Source organism: Mercenaria mercenaria, chromosome 1 (assembly GCF_021730395.1).
Source record: "Mercenaria mercenaria strain notata chromosome 1, MADL_Memer_1, whole genome shotgun sequence".
Classification (NCBI taxonomy): Eukaryota; Metazoa; Mollusca; class Bivalvia; order Venerida; family Veneridae; genus Mercenaria; species Mercenaria mercenaria.
Window position 1 is genome coordinate 59,712 of NC_069361.1, and position 16,040 is coordinate 75,751.

General features: G+C 34.4%; 1 protein-coding gene across 1 annotated transcript; it reads left to right on the forward strand.

Moving 5' to 3' along the window:
* The first annotated feature begins 1,537 nt into the window (after positions 1-1,537).
* On the forward strand, positions 1,538-14,075 carry LOC123545137 (cilia- and flagella-associated protein 36-like). Its single transcript, XM_053533679.1, has 4 exons — positions 1,538-1,675; positions 11,866-11,930; positions 12,600-12,710; positions 13,856-14,075. The coding sequence occupies exons 1-4, from the start codon at positions 1,570-1,572 to the stop codon at positions 14,072-14,074; spliced, it is 501 nt and encodes a 166-aa protein (XP_053389654.1). The 5' UTR covers positions 1,538-1,569; the 3' UTR covers position 14,075.
* Positions 14,076-16,040: the final 1,965 nt, after the last annotated feature.

Sequence of the window (16,040 nt, forward strand, 5' to 3'; positions counted from 1 at the left end):
TATTCATTAATACTAGAGCCTTTCATCCTCTTAGCGCAAAGAAACTTTTATTTGGCATTGACACTTTAACAGAATCCCAGAATGAAATACTGTTCAAAGAAGTACAAATTTATATTAAGGAGAGCAAAAGATTCAAATAATAAAAACGCTAACTCGAGTTCACCAAAACATGTAACTGCTGCAAACTTATTTAGCGAAAACTGGGGGCGGTGGTGTCAGTACTAGCGGCAACTAAACAATGGTATATCTTCCTGTTTAATTCTTTATCATTTTTACACTTTTTAACATTTTGTTTGATATCTAGCAAAATATTTATTAAACTCCTTTTCAATACATTTTTTTTCGATGCATATTTTCCAAATTTCTTTATTTGAATCTTGAAATTGTACAACCAATCACACAACCTTAACACATTACTTTTGAGCTACTTATAAACTGACTGTTCTGGGGAGGGCCCTAGATAATGTTGGAATAACTTTTGGCCCAACCCATTTGTATGTATTTAATTTAATGCTTGTATTAAATGTGATGTATACGTGTGTGAATATATATATACACAATGTACAATAAAATATGATTAAACTAAATTTATGATGATTATACAAAATCTTATGAAGATCTTTTGATACTGTCCGGTTGACCAACATTAAAATTAGAAGAATGAGAAATATAGCATTAGAAACTTATAAAATATTACATTGTGAAGGCCCTAGTTACTTGCATGACCTTGTAAATTACAAAAATTCTTCTTATAGTTTTAGATACCAGAATATAGTTGAAATTCCTCATCCAAGAACTGAGAGGTACGGTAAGCAAACATTTAGATATTTAGCTGCTAAGCTATGGAACTCTCTTCCGAACGAATACAAGCAAGTCTCTTTTTTCGGTCAGTTTAAAACGTTAGTTGGAATGGTAAAAATTGCTCAAGTCCAACTTGAATCACATAATTATTTACGTATTTATCTTAGAGTTCCTTGGCTGCAGGTCATGTCTAAAGCTTAAAATTAATGTTGTGTTCCCATATATCCTTTGTTTGCCATCCGTTAATTTAGTACCCTAGTTGGTACTGCTTTAGTTTAGTTGCTGTTATGTTACCTTTGCTTTTTTCTGCCAGCTTAGTTCAATACCTTCGTTGCAATGTGCTATGTGCTTTCTAAGCTTATGTTTACTCATCACTCTTATGGGTGCTATAGTTATATCATGTGCTCTTTATTTGTTTTAACCTTAGCTTTATTGTTATATCATGTGCTTTATATTTTAACTGTTTAATTGTCTTTGCTTGTATTTAATGTGCCTGTCTTTTTATTGTAACACATTATGTTTTCTTATCCTATGTACAGGTATAAGATATCTTTAAGTTGGTTTTAAAAGCTCTTACGAGCTTATATTATATTGTTTGTACCACAGACTTTGTAAATAAAATTTACTTGACTTGACTTGACTTGACTTGTTCAGGGATAGATAATAGTAGGTTGTGTCCGAGTTGTAGTGATCCACACGGTAATGTTTTTACACGCATTCACAGGAAATAGAACGATCGTAAACTTCCTGGATATTTGGGAAGCCGAAATGGCAGGAAAAAAGTCAGAATGGGTTTACGACGAATTGCTCTGCTTTCTTGGCAGTGCATTTTTCCATGTACCAGTAGATGGTTTTATAGAAGCTAAATGTTTAAGTATGGTTAAATTTATTTAGATTACAATCTTTCTTCAGCTGTGTTTGAGCATGCACACATTCTCTGACAGTTTTGTCGCTGAAGTGTGAATATTTAATCGATCTATAAATCTCAAAGGTCTGACTGAATGTTAATAATGAATGAGTTTATAAAGGATCTTTATTTATTGACCTGTGTAGTGTTAAATTTGTTACACATGATTGAAATATACACTGTTTCGTGAAATTATATATCCTGATGTAACCCATTATCGGTGTACTAGCATTTAAAATGTCCGCATTTGAAAAACGAATAAATCACTTTTTATACTACTAGTAAATGTTTAAATAATTACCTTTTCTGCATTTAACAGGCTGATTTTATTTCATCAACCATCTCAGCTAAGCAAGCAGTGACCTATTTTACAAAGTCACTGTATCCGCCATTTTTGTTTTGATCTGTCACGTTTCACCGGTGCATAGTATACATAAAATAGTACCTACCAGATTCTACTGGACTAAACTTCTGACCAAAATAGGTCATAATACCAAATAATAAACACACTGCTATAATTTAATAGAATTCTGTATTTATTTCAACCTGAAATGTAACAGGTATGCCATTTAATGTAAAATATGATATATCAAAAATAAATAAATTCAAACAATAACAACACTTCTGTTAAAATTCATATTCATGTACACTGACTGAAAGTCTCAATCAAATTAACTTTCTCCTGATATTATGATTACAGACAGTTTTTATGTGCAATGAGGGCAGAGGAAGGTATCTCCCCTCCTGACACAACGGACACTAGAGCAAAACTTAAGGTGTGTCCAGTGATTACATACATCACACTGGGCCCACAAAACAATTTCCAAGATATAATCAAGGTTAAGTGCATCTGGTCTTGCCTTGTGACAAACACAGCAAAGATCTTGCTCATCAATAACTGACGTTTCTGACTCGGAGTCAGTACTGACTACATTATGGTAGACACCAGATGTGCATGGCACTGGTGAGAGTGGTTTAGACCTTTTGCCTTTAGGTTCATACTTCCTTTTGCTTTTGGGTTCAGACTTCTGTGAGATTTTTTCACTTGGAGCAGGCTTCAGTAACATTTTTTTGGAGGGAGATCTAATGTCACCAGTAATGGTTGGTGGTATTTTCCTTTTAGGTGTAACACTGTGTACAACAGTGATTTTCTTTGAATCAAGGAACTTGCTATTCTCATTATTACAGGCATTAATACCGTTGTTGTCACCACCATTATAGATTGTTGCTGGGGCTGTTTTCTGGCAGCTTATTTCCATCCTATTAAGTGGGTATATACCTGTCTTCCTAAATGATGAGATAAGGTTACCTGCTGTGACACCCTTGTTATAAGCATTGCCAGCCAGCTCAGCAATGTTGTACCTGTTTTAAGAAAATTCATATAAGCAAAGAAAAATAAAATAATTAGTTTTTTTTTTAAAACAAGGATGTTAACGGTTAATTTATCAAGAGGGATTCAGTTAAATGATAATTACATGTATTTGTTTTAATCAATTAAACATGCTTAACTAACTATATACCTGGTTACTTGCATTCCTGGATTTCTTCGCATAAATGTCTGACATTCACTGTAATAAGCATTCTTGAGGGGACCAAAGCACCCTACGTCCAACGGCTGAGTTATGTGAGAGGTGTGAGGAGGGAGGACGAAGAATACAACATTGTTCGCAGCAGCCCAGGTAGATAAAGTGAGGTTGACATGTGATTTATGTCCATCAAACAACACAAGAACTGCATGGTCATTAGTAGGAACAAGTTTCTTAAAGTGCTCATTTAAGAACTCAAGAAAGACAGCTGAGTTGGACCATCTGGTCTCTGACATGGTGCCAACAGATCCTGGTGAAGCACCCTCTAAAAGAGAATCACACCATCTCTTACCAGGAAATACAAAAAATGGAGGGAGTCTTGTTCCTGCAGCACTACCTGAAAAATACAACAGAAATACTAATTGTCAGAAATACAACAGAAATATTATGTGTAGTTTACAAATTAAGCAACAAACATGTTTCCATCATTTGAATTTATGGTGCTAACAGTATATTTGCATTAGCATAGTATTAGTAACTGATTAGCTAAAATTTTATAAAGTTAGTCTGGTTTACAAGAATTATTATGAGGTAGAAAACATAACACATAAGACGCAGTACCTGCTGCAATAACTGTGACAGTCTTCCCCTTGTTGGAAGTAACTGCCTGTGGGGTCTGCCCTTTAATGCAAACAACATGGTGTGGATTGTGTTCCATGATTAATCCGGTTTCATCTACGTTCCATATGTATTCTGGGTGATTTGTCAGATCATACTTGTCCATGACATTTTTTAATTCCGCAAAGTACTTATCAAGCACTTCCTTTGATGTGCATCGTGCCCGTACTAACGACAGTTTCTGAGGTTTGGATAGACAGACTTCAGGGTTATGGTTCTTAAATCCAGTGAACCAAGAATGTGTTAACTGTGCATCAGAAACAGATCTAATACCTAGGGACAGAGCAAAATCAGTTGCTATATTTAGAAAGTCATGCCTGGTGTACCCATATCCTATCCCTGTCATGTATGAAACATGATCTACAAGTTGCTTTTCTTGCTCCCTTGTAAACACTGTCGATGCACCTGACCGTGGTAAGTCCACTTTACTTTCTACAGCTGGCTGCAGTCCAAGGGTCCTGTCTCTTAATGTGCTCTCTGGTACACCATACACACGTGCAGCCCTATAAACTGATACACCCTTATCTTTAACATCTCTATATGCTTTCCAGAGAAGATCAGTGTTATAAAGCCTTTTACTTTGTTTCTTATTCTGACCAATGGTTGGAAGCTGAAAAAAGGGTGAAAATCCAATTAAAAATCAATTAAATATATTGGTCAGAAGTTTAACTCAGTAGCTGAAAAAATCGGACATAGCAGGTGCTCTGACGTCACTATTGTTTACATGAACGCCGAGCGCACTTGGATCAATGTGGTTTTTTTGACATTTCAAGGTATATTCCTAATACTGTGAGAAATTATGAATTATTTTTAATTGTTTTTAAAAAGTTTTCTTAAAAGAAGCAGAAAATAAAGTCTACTTACCCTCAAAAATGACATTCTTTACACTTTTTTTACTTTGACAGATGGCGGGAGCACTTGTCAACAAAAGTAAACCGGAAGTGACATAGTACGCGTGAATAAATCGTATATTTCGGATTGCACCGGTGATATGTTTACACCGATAATACATGAACAAGGGATAAATGGGGCCGGGATCAATTCTAAACCGAAGAATCCCAGTGGAAAATTGCTACAATTCGACGTAATTCGATGCGATATTGTATTTGACGAAATGTCACATTTGACAGAATGTCATGTGGACAATTTGTCATATTCAATGAAATGTCGTATCTATGAAATGGTTTTCAATGAAATGAAATTGTCCACCCCTACTAGATATTCCAGTATCCACACAACTATTAATTAACATAAGCTGAATGTGAAGTATAACCATAACATTAAAATAATTGTGTTATTTTGATTACATTCTGGTTACATTTCACACATGTTGAAGATCTCAGCAGGCTATTATGGTTTGCTTTACACTTTATGCATGGCATATGCCAGTATATTAATATAGTACAATGGTTGAATTGAAAGGGGTCAATATTTTCTTTGCTGACTAAATATCGCAGGATTTTACAAGGTGTGAACATTTGCTAATAGTATACATCAGTAAGAGGTCTGTGTATTGACAATGTCAAAACTTTAAAATTATTATATAGTAGGTACATTGTACTTGAATTTACCTCAGAGCTGTGATATATATTAAGTATACCATGTATATGTATACCAATTACCAGGATATACATATTACCGCAAATTGTCTTGTTTTGACACTTAGCATGGAAAGTGCTTTTACATTTTTTCTCTCGTTATTTATGCTCAATGTGCTTAGATTTTTAGAAAAACTATTTTTGAAAATTAGATTGTCTTTCTTTTAATTTCACACTGATGAAAGAAATTAAGGAATTTAGCTAAGTGACTGGTCGTTATGGTTAATCTTTGCAATTTTTCTCTGCTAATTTTCAATGAAGTTGCTTATTTCTGCCACATCTGTTTCATATTTAGCTTGACCCATTGTAAAATAGAAATGCTTTCTTTGTCTTAGATCAATTTAACAACTTAGTTAGTTATAATTATATGGTCCTCTCCCAAGTTTGTTCAAATGGGGGCACTTTCTTCCTCTGCTAGAGCTTAAAATAGGAATACCTTTAAAAGTTTTTTTAATTTTAATTTTTTTGATTTTTTAAATTATTTTTAAATTTAATACTTTGTCACAAGCGAGATCTAATTAGGTCAAGATCTACCTCAGGTGAGCGACCTAGGCCCATTTGCGCCTCTGGTATTCTATTTCAATCTTCATGAAGTTCTATTTGCAAGAAATGTCTGATATTGTAATCTGGCCCATGTCTACATCGGCTAGCTGGATATTTTACACACAATTTAATACACAGGAAGATATTGACAGAAGCACAAGATTTGTTTGCTTTATAAAGGTTCTTTTGATTAAGCAAAGAAGGAATAAAAGGTATTTTACGCCATAAATTTTGTCATTTGGCTTGTTTCACTCAGTGGAAAAAAAGCCCATTATCTATTTTTAATAAGTTTATTACGGTGTTCAGTTTGGACAATCGTGACTTTTTATTAGTCCCCTACTGGTTGAAAACCAGTTTTGGGGACTATAGGAATGCACTTTTCCGTCATTCCGTCATTACGTCCGTCCGCTATTTCGTGTCCGGTCCATAACTCTTTTATCCATGAAGGGATTTTATTATTACTTGGCACAAATGTTCCCCATGATGAGACGACATGTCATGTGCAAAACCCGGACCCCTAGCTTAAAGGTCAAGGTCACAATTGGAGGACAAAGGTCAAAAGGGCTTTTTTCCTGTCCGGTCCATAACTCTCCCATCCATGAAGGGATTTTAATATCACTTGGCACAATTGTACCTCATAATAAGATGATGTGTCATGCACAACTTTCAGACCCCTAGCTCAAAGGTCAAGGTCACACTTAGTAGTCAAATGTTAACATGGCATGAACAGGGTCTGTTTCGTGTCCGGTCCATAACTCTTTCACCCATGAAGGGATTTTATTATTACTTGACACAAATGTTCCCCATAATGTGACGACATGTCATGCGCAAAACCCGCACCCCTTACTCAAAGGTCAAGGTCACAATTGGAGGTCAAAGGTCAACAGGGCTTTTTTCCTGTCCGGTCCATAACTCTCCCATCCATGAAGGGAATTTAATATCAATTGGCAAAATTATACATCATAATAAGACGATGTGTCATGCACAACTTTCAGACCCCTAGCTCAAAGGTCAAGGTCACACTTAGTAGTCAGATGTTAACATGGCATGAACAGGGTCTGTTTCGTGTCCGGTCCATAACTCTGTCATTCATTAAGGGATTTCAATATTACTTGGCACAGACGTTCTCCATGATGAGACAACGTGTCATGAGCAAATCCCGGAGCCCTTGCTCAAAGGTCAAGGTCATACTTAGAGGTCAAAGGTCTAATTTAAGAATGACTTTGTCTGGAGCATTTCTTCTTTATGCATGGAGGGATTTTAATGTAACTTGGCACAAATGTTCACCACCATGAGACTAATTGTCTTGCACCAGAACCAGGTCACTAGGTCTAAGGTCAAGGTCATACTTAGAGGTCAAAGGTCAAATTCAAGAATGACTTTGTCCAGAGCATTTCTTCTTCATGCATGGAGAGATTTTGATGTAACTTGGCACAAATGTTCACCACCATGAGGCACAGTTTTTTAGAATTACATCCCTTTGTTGTTACTATAAATAGATTACATTGTAACTTTTTAATTACTGGCCGTAGGGAACAATCGAGACCACTTTTCTGTGGTACAACATGCATGTTACATCCAATATTTAGGTGTATTTTGATCTATCTCTACCTGGTAAAGATTTTCTTGTGGACTTACATTTTATAGATTTTTTTTTTTTTTTTTTTTTTTTTAGGATTAATTTCACTCTGTTGTTACTATAAATAACTTTTATGATAACTTTTTGTATAATAGGCCAAAAAAATTCCAAATGAAAACAACTGTACGTTTTTATATAATGCAAATTTTAATCCAAGTGCTTTGTTATATTATATTGTATATATAGTACAATATTGTTTATACATCATTGACAGATATCAGTTTATTATGTTATACTGCAGTAGAGAAAATTAGGTGCCTTCCAGTAGGGGACTTTGTATTGCATGGCAATACTTCCTTTACTTGTTTAATACTAAACCGCGATGCACGATGGTGCGATGACGAAAACGTGATGGCACGATGATGAAACAACGATTGTACGATGGTGAAAATGCGATGGCACAATGATGAAATTGCGATGGTAAGATGGTGAAATGTCGATGTAATATCGCGTTTTCATCATCGTATCATCGTGTTTTCATCATCGTATCATCGCGTTTTCACCATCGTATCATCGCGTTTTCATCATCGTACCATTGTGCCATCGCGTTTTCACCATCGTACCAACGTGTTTTCACCATCGTGCCAAAGCGTTATCACTGTTGTACCATCGCGTTTTCACCTTTATGCCATCACGTTTTCACCATCGTGCCATCGCGGTTTCACCATCGTGCCATCGCGTTATCACCATCGTACCATCGCGTTTTCAACATCGTGTCATCACATTTTCACCATCATACCATCGCGTTTTCACCATCGTACCATTGCGGTTTTACCATCGTACCAGCGCGTTTTTGCCATCGTACCATCGCATTTTCACCATCGTACCATCGCCTTCCGGTGGTCATGCGCAGTGGTACATTATGTGTCAGTGAAATACAGGCTTGATACAATCTTATTTTCACATTGCACTTATAATGTACCTTCTACATCCTAACAAGAATAAGCTGAGTTTGAATAATACCATGTGACTATTACACCCAGCTTTTTATTTACTTTCATGCATACATAAAATACAAAGGACATGGCCTTGAAAAAGATTTAACAGTTTTAATGAACTGAGCACTGAACATTTTGTAAAACATTTTGCAAAACAGCAGAATCTAAATGGTAAATTTCTTCTCACAAAATACATTCATCTATTGTTGACAAAAATACAAGTGCACGGGACTACGCATTTCAAACCGGAAGGCAATGGTATGATGGTGAAAACGCGATGGTACGATGGTGAAAACACGATGGTGAAACCACGATGGTAACGCGATGGTGCGATGTTGAAAACGCGATGGTACGATGATGAAAACGTGATATTACATTGTACCATCACACCATCGCAATTTCAAATGGAACACCGTAGTTTATGCTGATTGATTATATTAATTTTCAAACGCAAAATAATTGATATCGTATCTGGAGCATGACTAAAGGTTGACAGGTAGATCATGAAAAGGACAAAATACCAACATGAGTAGAGTTCTCAAAGAAAAAACATTGACAGAATAGCAAAAATATCAACAAACATCAGCATTGTGTTGATTGCTGCAAAACATGTTGGGTTAAGGAAAGCTCCAGAATGTTGTTCATGCCAAAATAGTAATCTTAGATCCTTCGCAGATTTGATTGCCTTTCATTGTAATAAATTATTTTTTAAGGTAGTTCTGCACGTTTGGATCATTTTTAGCTCGACTATACGAAGTATTGAGAGCTATCCTACTCGACCCGGCGTCTGCGTCCTTCTGCATCCGCACTTTGGTTAAAGTTTTGATGCACTTTATCTTTGTTATTACTTGATGGATTTGCTTCAAACTTAAAAAAGATGTTCCTCATCACCCACATCAAATGGCACAAGGGTCATAACTCTGGCACCAGTATTTCATGAATTATCTCCCCGCCTCGGTAGCCTAGTGGTAGAGCGTCAGTATAATGTGACTGGGTGGGGTATCATGCCACGTGTCTACGGCGTGATATTCCAGTGAGGCAGCACTATAAAGTTGGGCATTGTGCACACTGCTACAAGTAGACACCGTCGTTTATATGACTGAAAAATTGTTAAAAAGACGTTAAACCCGAACACACACACACACACACACACACACACACGCCTTTTTACTTAGAATTTCAGGTTAAAGTTTTGGTGCACTTTCACTTTGTCTCAGTTATTACTGAATGGATTTGATTCAAACTTAAAATAGTTGTTCCACATCATCACCCGCATCATATGACACAAGGTCCATATCTCTGGCACCAATTTGCCATGAATTATGCCTCCTTTTTAGTACTTAGAATTTTATGTTAATCTTGATGCATTTTCACTATATCTCTGTTATTTCACAAGGGATTTGATTCAAACTTAAAATAATTGTTCATCATCACCACCTACATCATTTGACACAAGGGCCATAACTGTTACACTGTATTAATGAGTAATCCCCCTTTTGTACTTAAAATTTCAGGTTAAAGTTTTGATGCACTTTCACATTATCTCTGTTATTACCAAATGGATTTGATTCAAACTTAGAATAGTTGTACTACATTATCAGCCACATCATATGATACAAGAGCCATAACTCTTGCACCAGTATTTTATGAAGTATGCCCCCTTTTTACTTAGAATTTTTGGTTAATTATGATGCATTTTCACTATATCTTTGTCATTACTTAATATTTGATAAAAACTTAAATTAATTTTTCATCATCATCCTCATCATATGACACAAGGCCGGTCACTCTGGCACAAATGTTTTATGAGTTATGTCCCCTTTCTACTTAGAGTTAGTTTAATTTTGATGCTTTTTATATCTCTGCTGTTACTAAATGGATTTAATCAAACTTAAAATGGTTGTTCCACATCATCACTCACATCATACAACACAACTTTGATAATGCCGGCACCAGTATGTTCGGAGTTATGCCCTCCTTTTACCAGTAGAATTTCCAGTTCAAGTTGAATGCACTTTTGCTCTATCTCCAGTATTACTAAATAGATTTGATTAAAACTTAAAATAGCTGTTCCGAATTATTAGCCGCATGATATGACACATGGTGCATTACTATTTCAGAAGTTTTCCATGAATTATGTTCCTTTTATAATGATTTTTTTTTAGATCTAAGCTATTGTCCAGTAATATCTTTATCCACATTTGAGTCATTAAAAATTCCAGTGACTCCTCCAGCTTCCTCAGATGTACCCAATTTCACTACCCAGCATCGAAATAGTCGAGTGCGCTGTCTCCTGTGACAGCTCTTGTTTTTCTACAATGTAAAATTTGATTAAACTCTGATTTTTCAAAACTTCAGAATATACTTAGAAAATTTGGCAAATAAAAAAGATAGGGTTGTGTGCTTGATTTCTTTGCTAGACTGATTTGAAAAATTGGGACATCACGCAAGTTTTCATAATGAGAGTCTAAGGGAAAATCACATTTTCCTAACATTTTCGCAGATAGAATTTTTTCTACAATGTAGATTTTAATGAAACTTCTCACAATAGTAAATAAACATATGGCCTATATAATATGTTGAAATAAAATGTATAGGTCTGTGTGCTTGTTTTTGAGATATTTGCCCATGATTAAAGATATTCACACATTTCAAGCTGGTTTTAAGCCATTATTTTGAATTATTTAACGTGTCAGATGTTTTAATATGTTATATTTTAACTTTAGAAAGATAGTTACCTTGTCATAGTAATAAATTTACTCATGGGTTGCCGTTGATTCGTAAAATGATTTTCATTTCCGTATGCCGAATCCAGGCTTTATTCTAAGTAAAAATATCCGGATAAATGACGTTACGTCATCAATTCCGGTTTATCAAACATGCAGAACTACCTTAAGACTGCCATCTTAAAATGGCTTTGCTATGTTGCATCTGCGCAATGTTCTGTCATGTTGATGAAGTGTTGCGTTGCTGTTTTGTCATAAACCCGCCATATCAGATGTAGCAATGTGGAACTTCTTCTCATCACCACTTCATTCATGTCACAACCATTTTGCCCTTACATTAATCATGTTAATTATTTATCTAAGTGGCTCCAAAATTTTAATAATCTTTTGCTTGAGGTTTTCTGTACATATTTCGTCTGAAGATTCAATTTCCTTATCTTGTCATGGCTAATGTTTATTGTCTAATATGCAGAATTTCTTCTGATTTACCTGTTTTCAATTTTTTCCAGTTTTTGATCCAAGTGTTGAGGATATGGCAGAGTACAAGAAAATCCACCAAGAATACAAACAAGTTGTAAGTGAAATTAATATATATGCCTTAAACTTAGACAGAAAGGTTTAAATTATGCTTTCCATATTAACTTGTATCAATGCTTAGCTCAATAGGGAGAGCGTAGATCTACTGATTGCGTGGATGTGAGTTCAATCCCCGGGTGGAGTATATGTTCTCCACGATGATTTGATAAAAGACATTGTGTCTGATATCATTCATTCTCAACCTCTGATTCATGTGGGGAAGATGGCGTTACTTGCAGAGAATAGGTTTGTACTCACTGGTACAGAATCCAGGAACACTGGATAGGTTAACTGCCTGTCATTACATAACTGAAATACTGTTGAAAAATGGCGTTAAACCCAAAACAAACAAACAAAATGTATCATCGCTTACTACTCATTTGATTGAAGAAGGAAGAAGATATTCAAGAGTTAGAGAACTTTATTAATGTTGCCTGTTATATAGAAAAAATATGGATAAGGTTTATAAAAAGTGATTTAGGTATTTATTTTGAAACATCTATCATAAGATTATATCACATGTTTTATATTGAATGTCGTCACAATAACGAGTAATGAGATTTTATTGAAAGATAAACTTTCCAGCTTCACAACTGTACCTTTTAAATGGATAATGCCGTAGTGACTGTGAATATATTTCATTAAATGATTAAACCATACTTTCTAGGTTGAAGCTTTGTTAGATGCATTCACTAAAGACACAAAGCTGACACACGACGAGGTCATACAAGCACTCAATGATATGAATTCCAAGAAGGATATTAGGGAAGTTTTTCATGTAAGTAGTATATGATAATTCATGCACACTTTGTGTAATGACTGAAAACTGCGTGTAATGATTTTTAAAAAAAACAGCAATGTACTAAGGATTCAAGTTGATATTTGGCGAATTAAAAAAATAAAGCACACAGACCTACACATTTTATTTGATCATATGATTGAAAAAAGGTAAACCTAAGATTATGAAAACTTTCCTTAAAACTATACGCAAAAATGTCGCTGAAAGTGTGATTTTTCCGTTGAATCCTGTGGTGAAAATATGTAGAACTACCTTAAGTACATTCATGAAATTACAGGCGCTTGTCTCCATCACAATTTCTCAAGGTAACAATTTTAAAATTGGCTGTCATTTAAAGATTTATGTCTGATGCTAAAAATATACCTGCATTTTGTTAATGATTGCCTCATGTAATGTGTCTGAATTCCCCAAAATCCGTCACCTAATTTTGAACAGTTGATCATTGTTCTTGGTGGACTGATTTTCATGGAATCCAACAAGTAGGAATGAATCAAACACCATTTATTTTAAACCAGATTGTGTAATCTTTCAATTTGTGAAACAGACATTTCAGCCTTAACCACAAAATGTATGCGGGCAAAATTATACATTGGCAGACATTTCACATTTTGCTGAAGGAAGTGTAAATTGAAGTAGATGTGTAGTGGAAAATTTATCCAAAAATGCTTTTTGTTTGTTTGATCATGCCTACTTGAAAGATATCAGTATAAAATTAATAATGTTGTGGGAATGATTCAGTATTCTACATTGTATATACTGTAAAATCATTTAATTTCATAGACATGCAACTTTAGTGGTTTCTCTCAAAATGAGGGATATAAATTTATGGATTTCAACTTTCAAGAATAATTTGTTTGTTGGGATTTAATTTCATGGGTTGATGACACTTTGAAATGCAAAAAACTACAAAATCCTTAAGAATGAGTCGTCCTCAAATATTAACGATTTCATAGTGTTTGTAATCAAGGTAAAATACATAGGAACTGGTAATAAGTCATAGTGATGCTTAATTAGTGTCATAAAAAGAAGTTTGTTTGTGGCCTTTTAAATTATTTGTACTGTATGTCAGCCATGCAGATATTAAGATGTATATAGCATGCTTGTTATTAATGAACATATTTCAGGGTTTGTTTGAGTTAGTGTTAGCAATGGATGATTACCAAGTGTTTGTACGAATGATGACAACAAAGAACATTGAATTGCAACAGCAAGCACTAATGCTGATAATGAAAACAACAGGTGCTCTCCCCGACAGTCTGTCAGACTGTCAGTCTCAGTCTCAGTCCCCACCCCCTGCACCTCGTGAGAGTGAAGATGAAATAATGAAGCGAGTACTTGAGTAAGTACTTTCATGTATTCTGTTTTTGAACCAAGCTTTAATATTTTAAAGCTAGGATGATATCATTTTAGAAAAGGCCAGTTATTTGTCAGGTATTGTCAAGTAACAGAAAAGATAAAATAAAAAAGTGATTTTACATACCATTTAGGTGAATCCATGTTCAAAGTTTATATATTTTGAAATGGATCTTTTTTTTTAATTTTTTAAAATTAATTTAGAAATGATTTATCATTTAGTGATTTGCCCTTTTGAATAAAATCATTATTTGGGTGCAGCCCTAGTGATTATTTAATACTTCTGCGACAATGACTTTTTTCAGAGAAAAATCACTTTTAAAAATTATTTTGATACTGGGCATTTTTAAGGGTTATCCCCTGTATCTTTGTGTATTCACCAAATGTTTGCTTTTTGTTGGTTTTTATTTCCAGGAGCCAGTGTGACGTTAGAATATGATGAAATATGTGTGACTAAACTCTGTGTGTGTTTTGGGTAAAAAACACACGTTTCGTCTTTTTGTTTGATGGGAAATTAAGGGGCCCATGTTAGAATAAACATCTTTTTCTTTTTTTACTAAGTTTTGTTTTTGAGCAAAATTCTTCCCCTTTTGAAAGGGTCAAAAAAAAGTTTTTAAGGAAATTTTGTGCGAGCTGTGTTCTGCAAGTGTCAAGTTAGAATTTTTTCACTTATGAGGAAAATTTTGTAGTTTAGTATAGGATCATTGTTTTGGTGTATAGAGCTTCAGTACAGTCGGGCGGCTTTTTTCAATGTAATATTTTATGCCTAAATGAGTTTGGGGCGTATTATGTTCTGAAAACGTCTAACAACATTCATATCGGCGGAAGACAACTGAAATATAACAACAGTATTTGTTGAAAAAGTATGAATCTATTGTCTTTTGCTTGTTCTTTTTTGAATTTGAAAACTGATTAATATTCCTTTTTTTTTTTGTTTTTTTCGGGGATTACAGAAGGGTAAGAGGTAAAGAAAAAATGATGAAAAAAGTCTTTGCACAAATTTGTAATGTTTGTTGTTACGTTGTATTTTTTTATGATGAGATTATGTAAAAGCTAAGATTACTAAGTTTGCTCAAGGTTATAGTGTTTTGTATTTTTTTTTTGAAACTGCAGAATCCCAAATCTTTGTTGGTGCCTTAAACTGTAAGGGTTTCTGGTTTTGTTAAGGAAAAAAACAGGGTTTTAATTTTTTTTTTCTAGCGTAAAAAAAAGTAAAGCTAAGGTAAAGATTTTGTCGAAAGTTTTGTCTCCCAATTTTTAAATTTTTGAATGATTATATGGTATATAAAGGTGTTTAAAACTTTTGGCCCCTTTTAACATCTTTATTCTTCAATTAAAACACACTTTAAATACCCAAATAACAGGTTTAATGCTAGAATTTTGTTCGTAGAAAATGGGTCGGTTGATTTTTCATTATTCTAGTAAGTGTCAATAATCGATATCTATTCTGTTTTGGCAAAGATACAGTGTCAAAAAATTTGTTCTGTTTTTTTAAGTTTTTTTAAATAATATTTATCCATTTGTTTTCCCAAATTGGAAATCGAGTCCTGAAGTTTTATGTATTGTGGAAAACCCAAAGAACCCATTTTTGGTATTTTTTTTAAAGTGGCCCCTAATCAGTCGTCTGTGTACGAGGAGAGAGCGTAGAGAGATGTATGCATTTTTGAATATTTAATCTTTTTGGTTATAATTGAATTTGGTCATTGATCAGATCAAAAGATTGACGGTTTTTGTCAAGTCACCAATATTTCAGTAGGTTTGGTTGATCTTGTAACCTAGTTTTTAAAAAACCCCAAAAAGACGGGGTTTTTTTCATTATGCCAAGCCTCTTGTTGCCCTGGTTTTCGAATTTTTAAAATTTTTGCCAGTGTCAAAAACCCTATGCATGGGGAAAAGCTATTGCAGTTTATTGAATGTACCATGCTGATTGAAGTTGAAGGTCATTACTAAATTTGA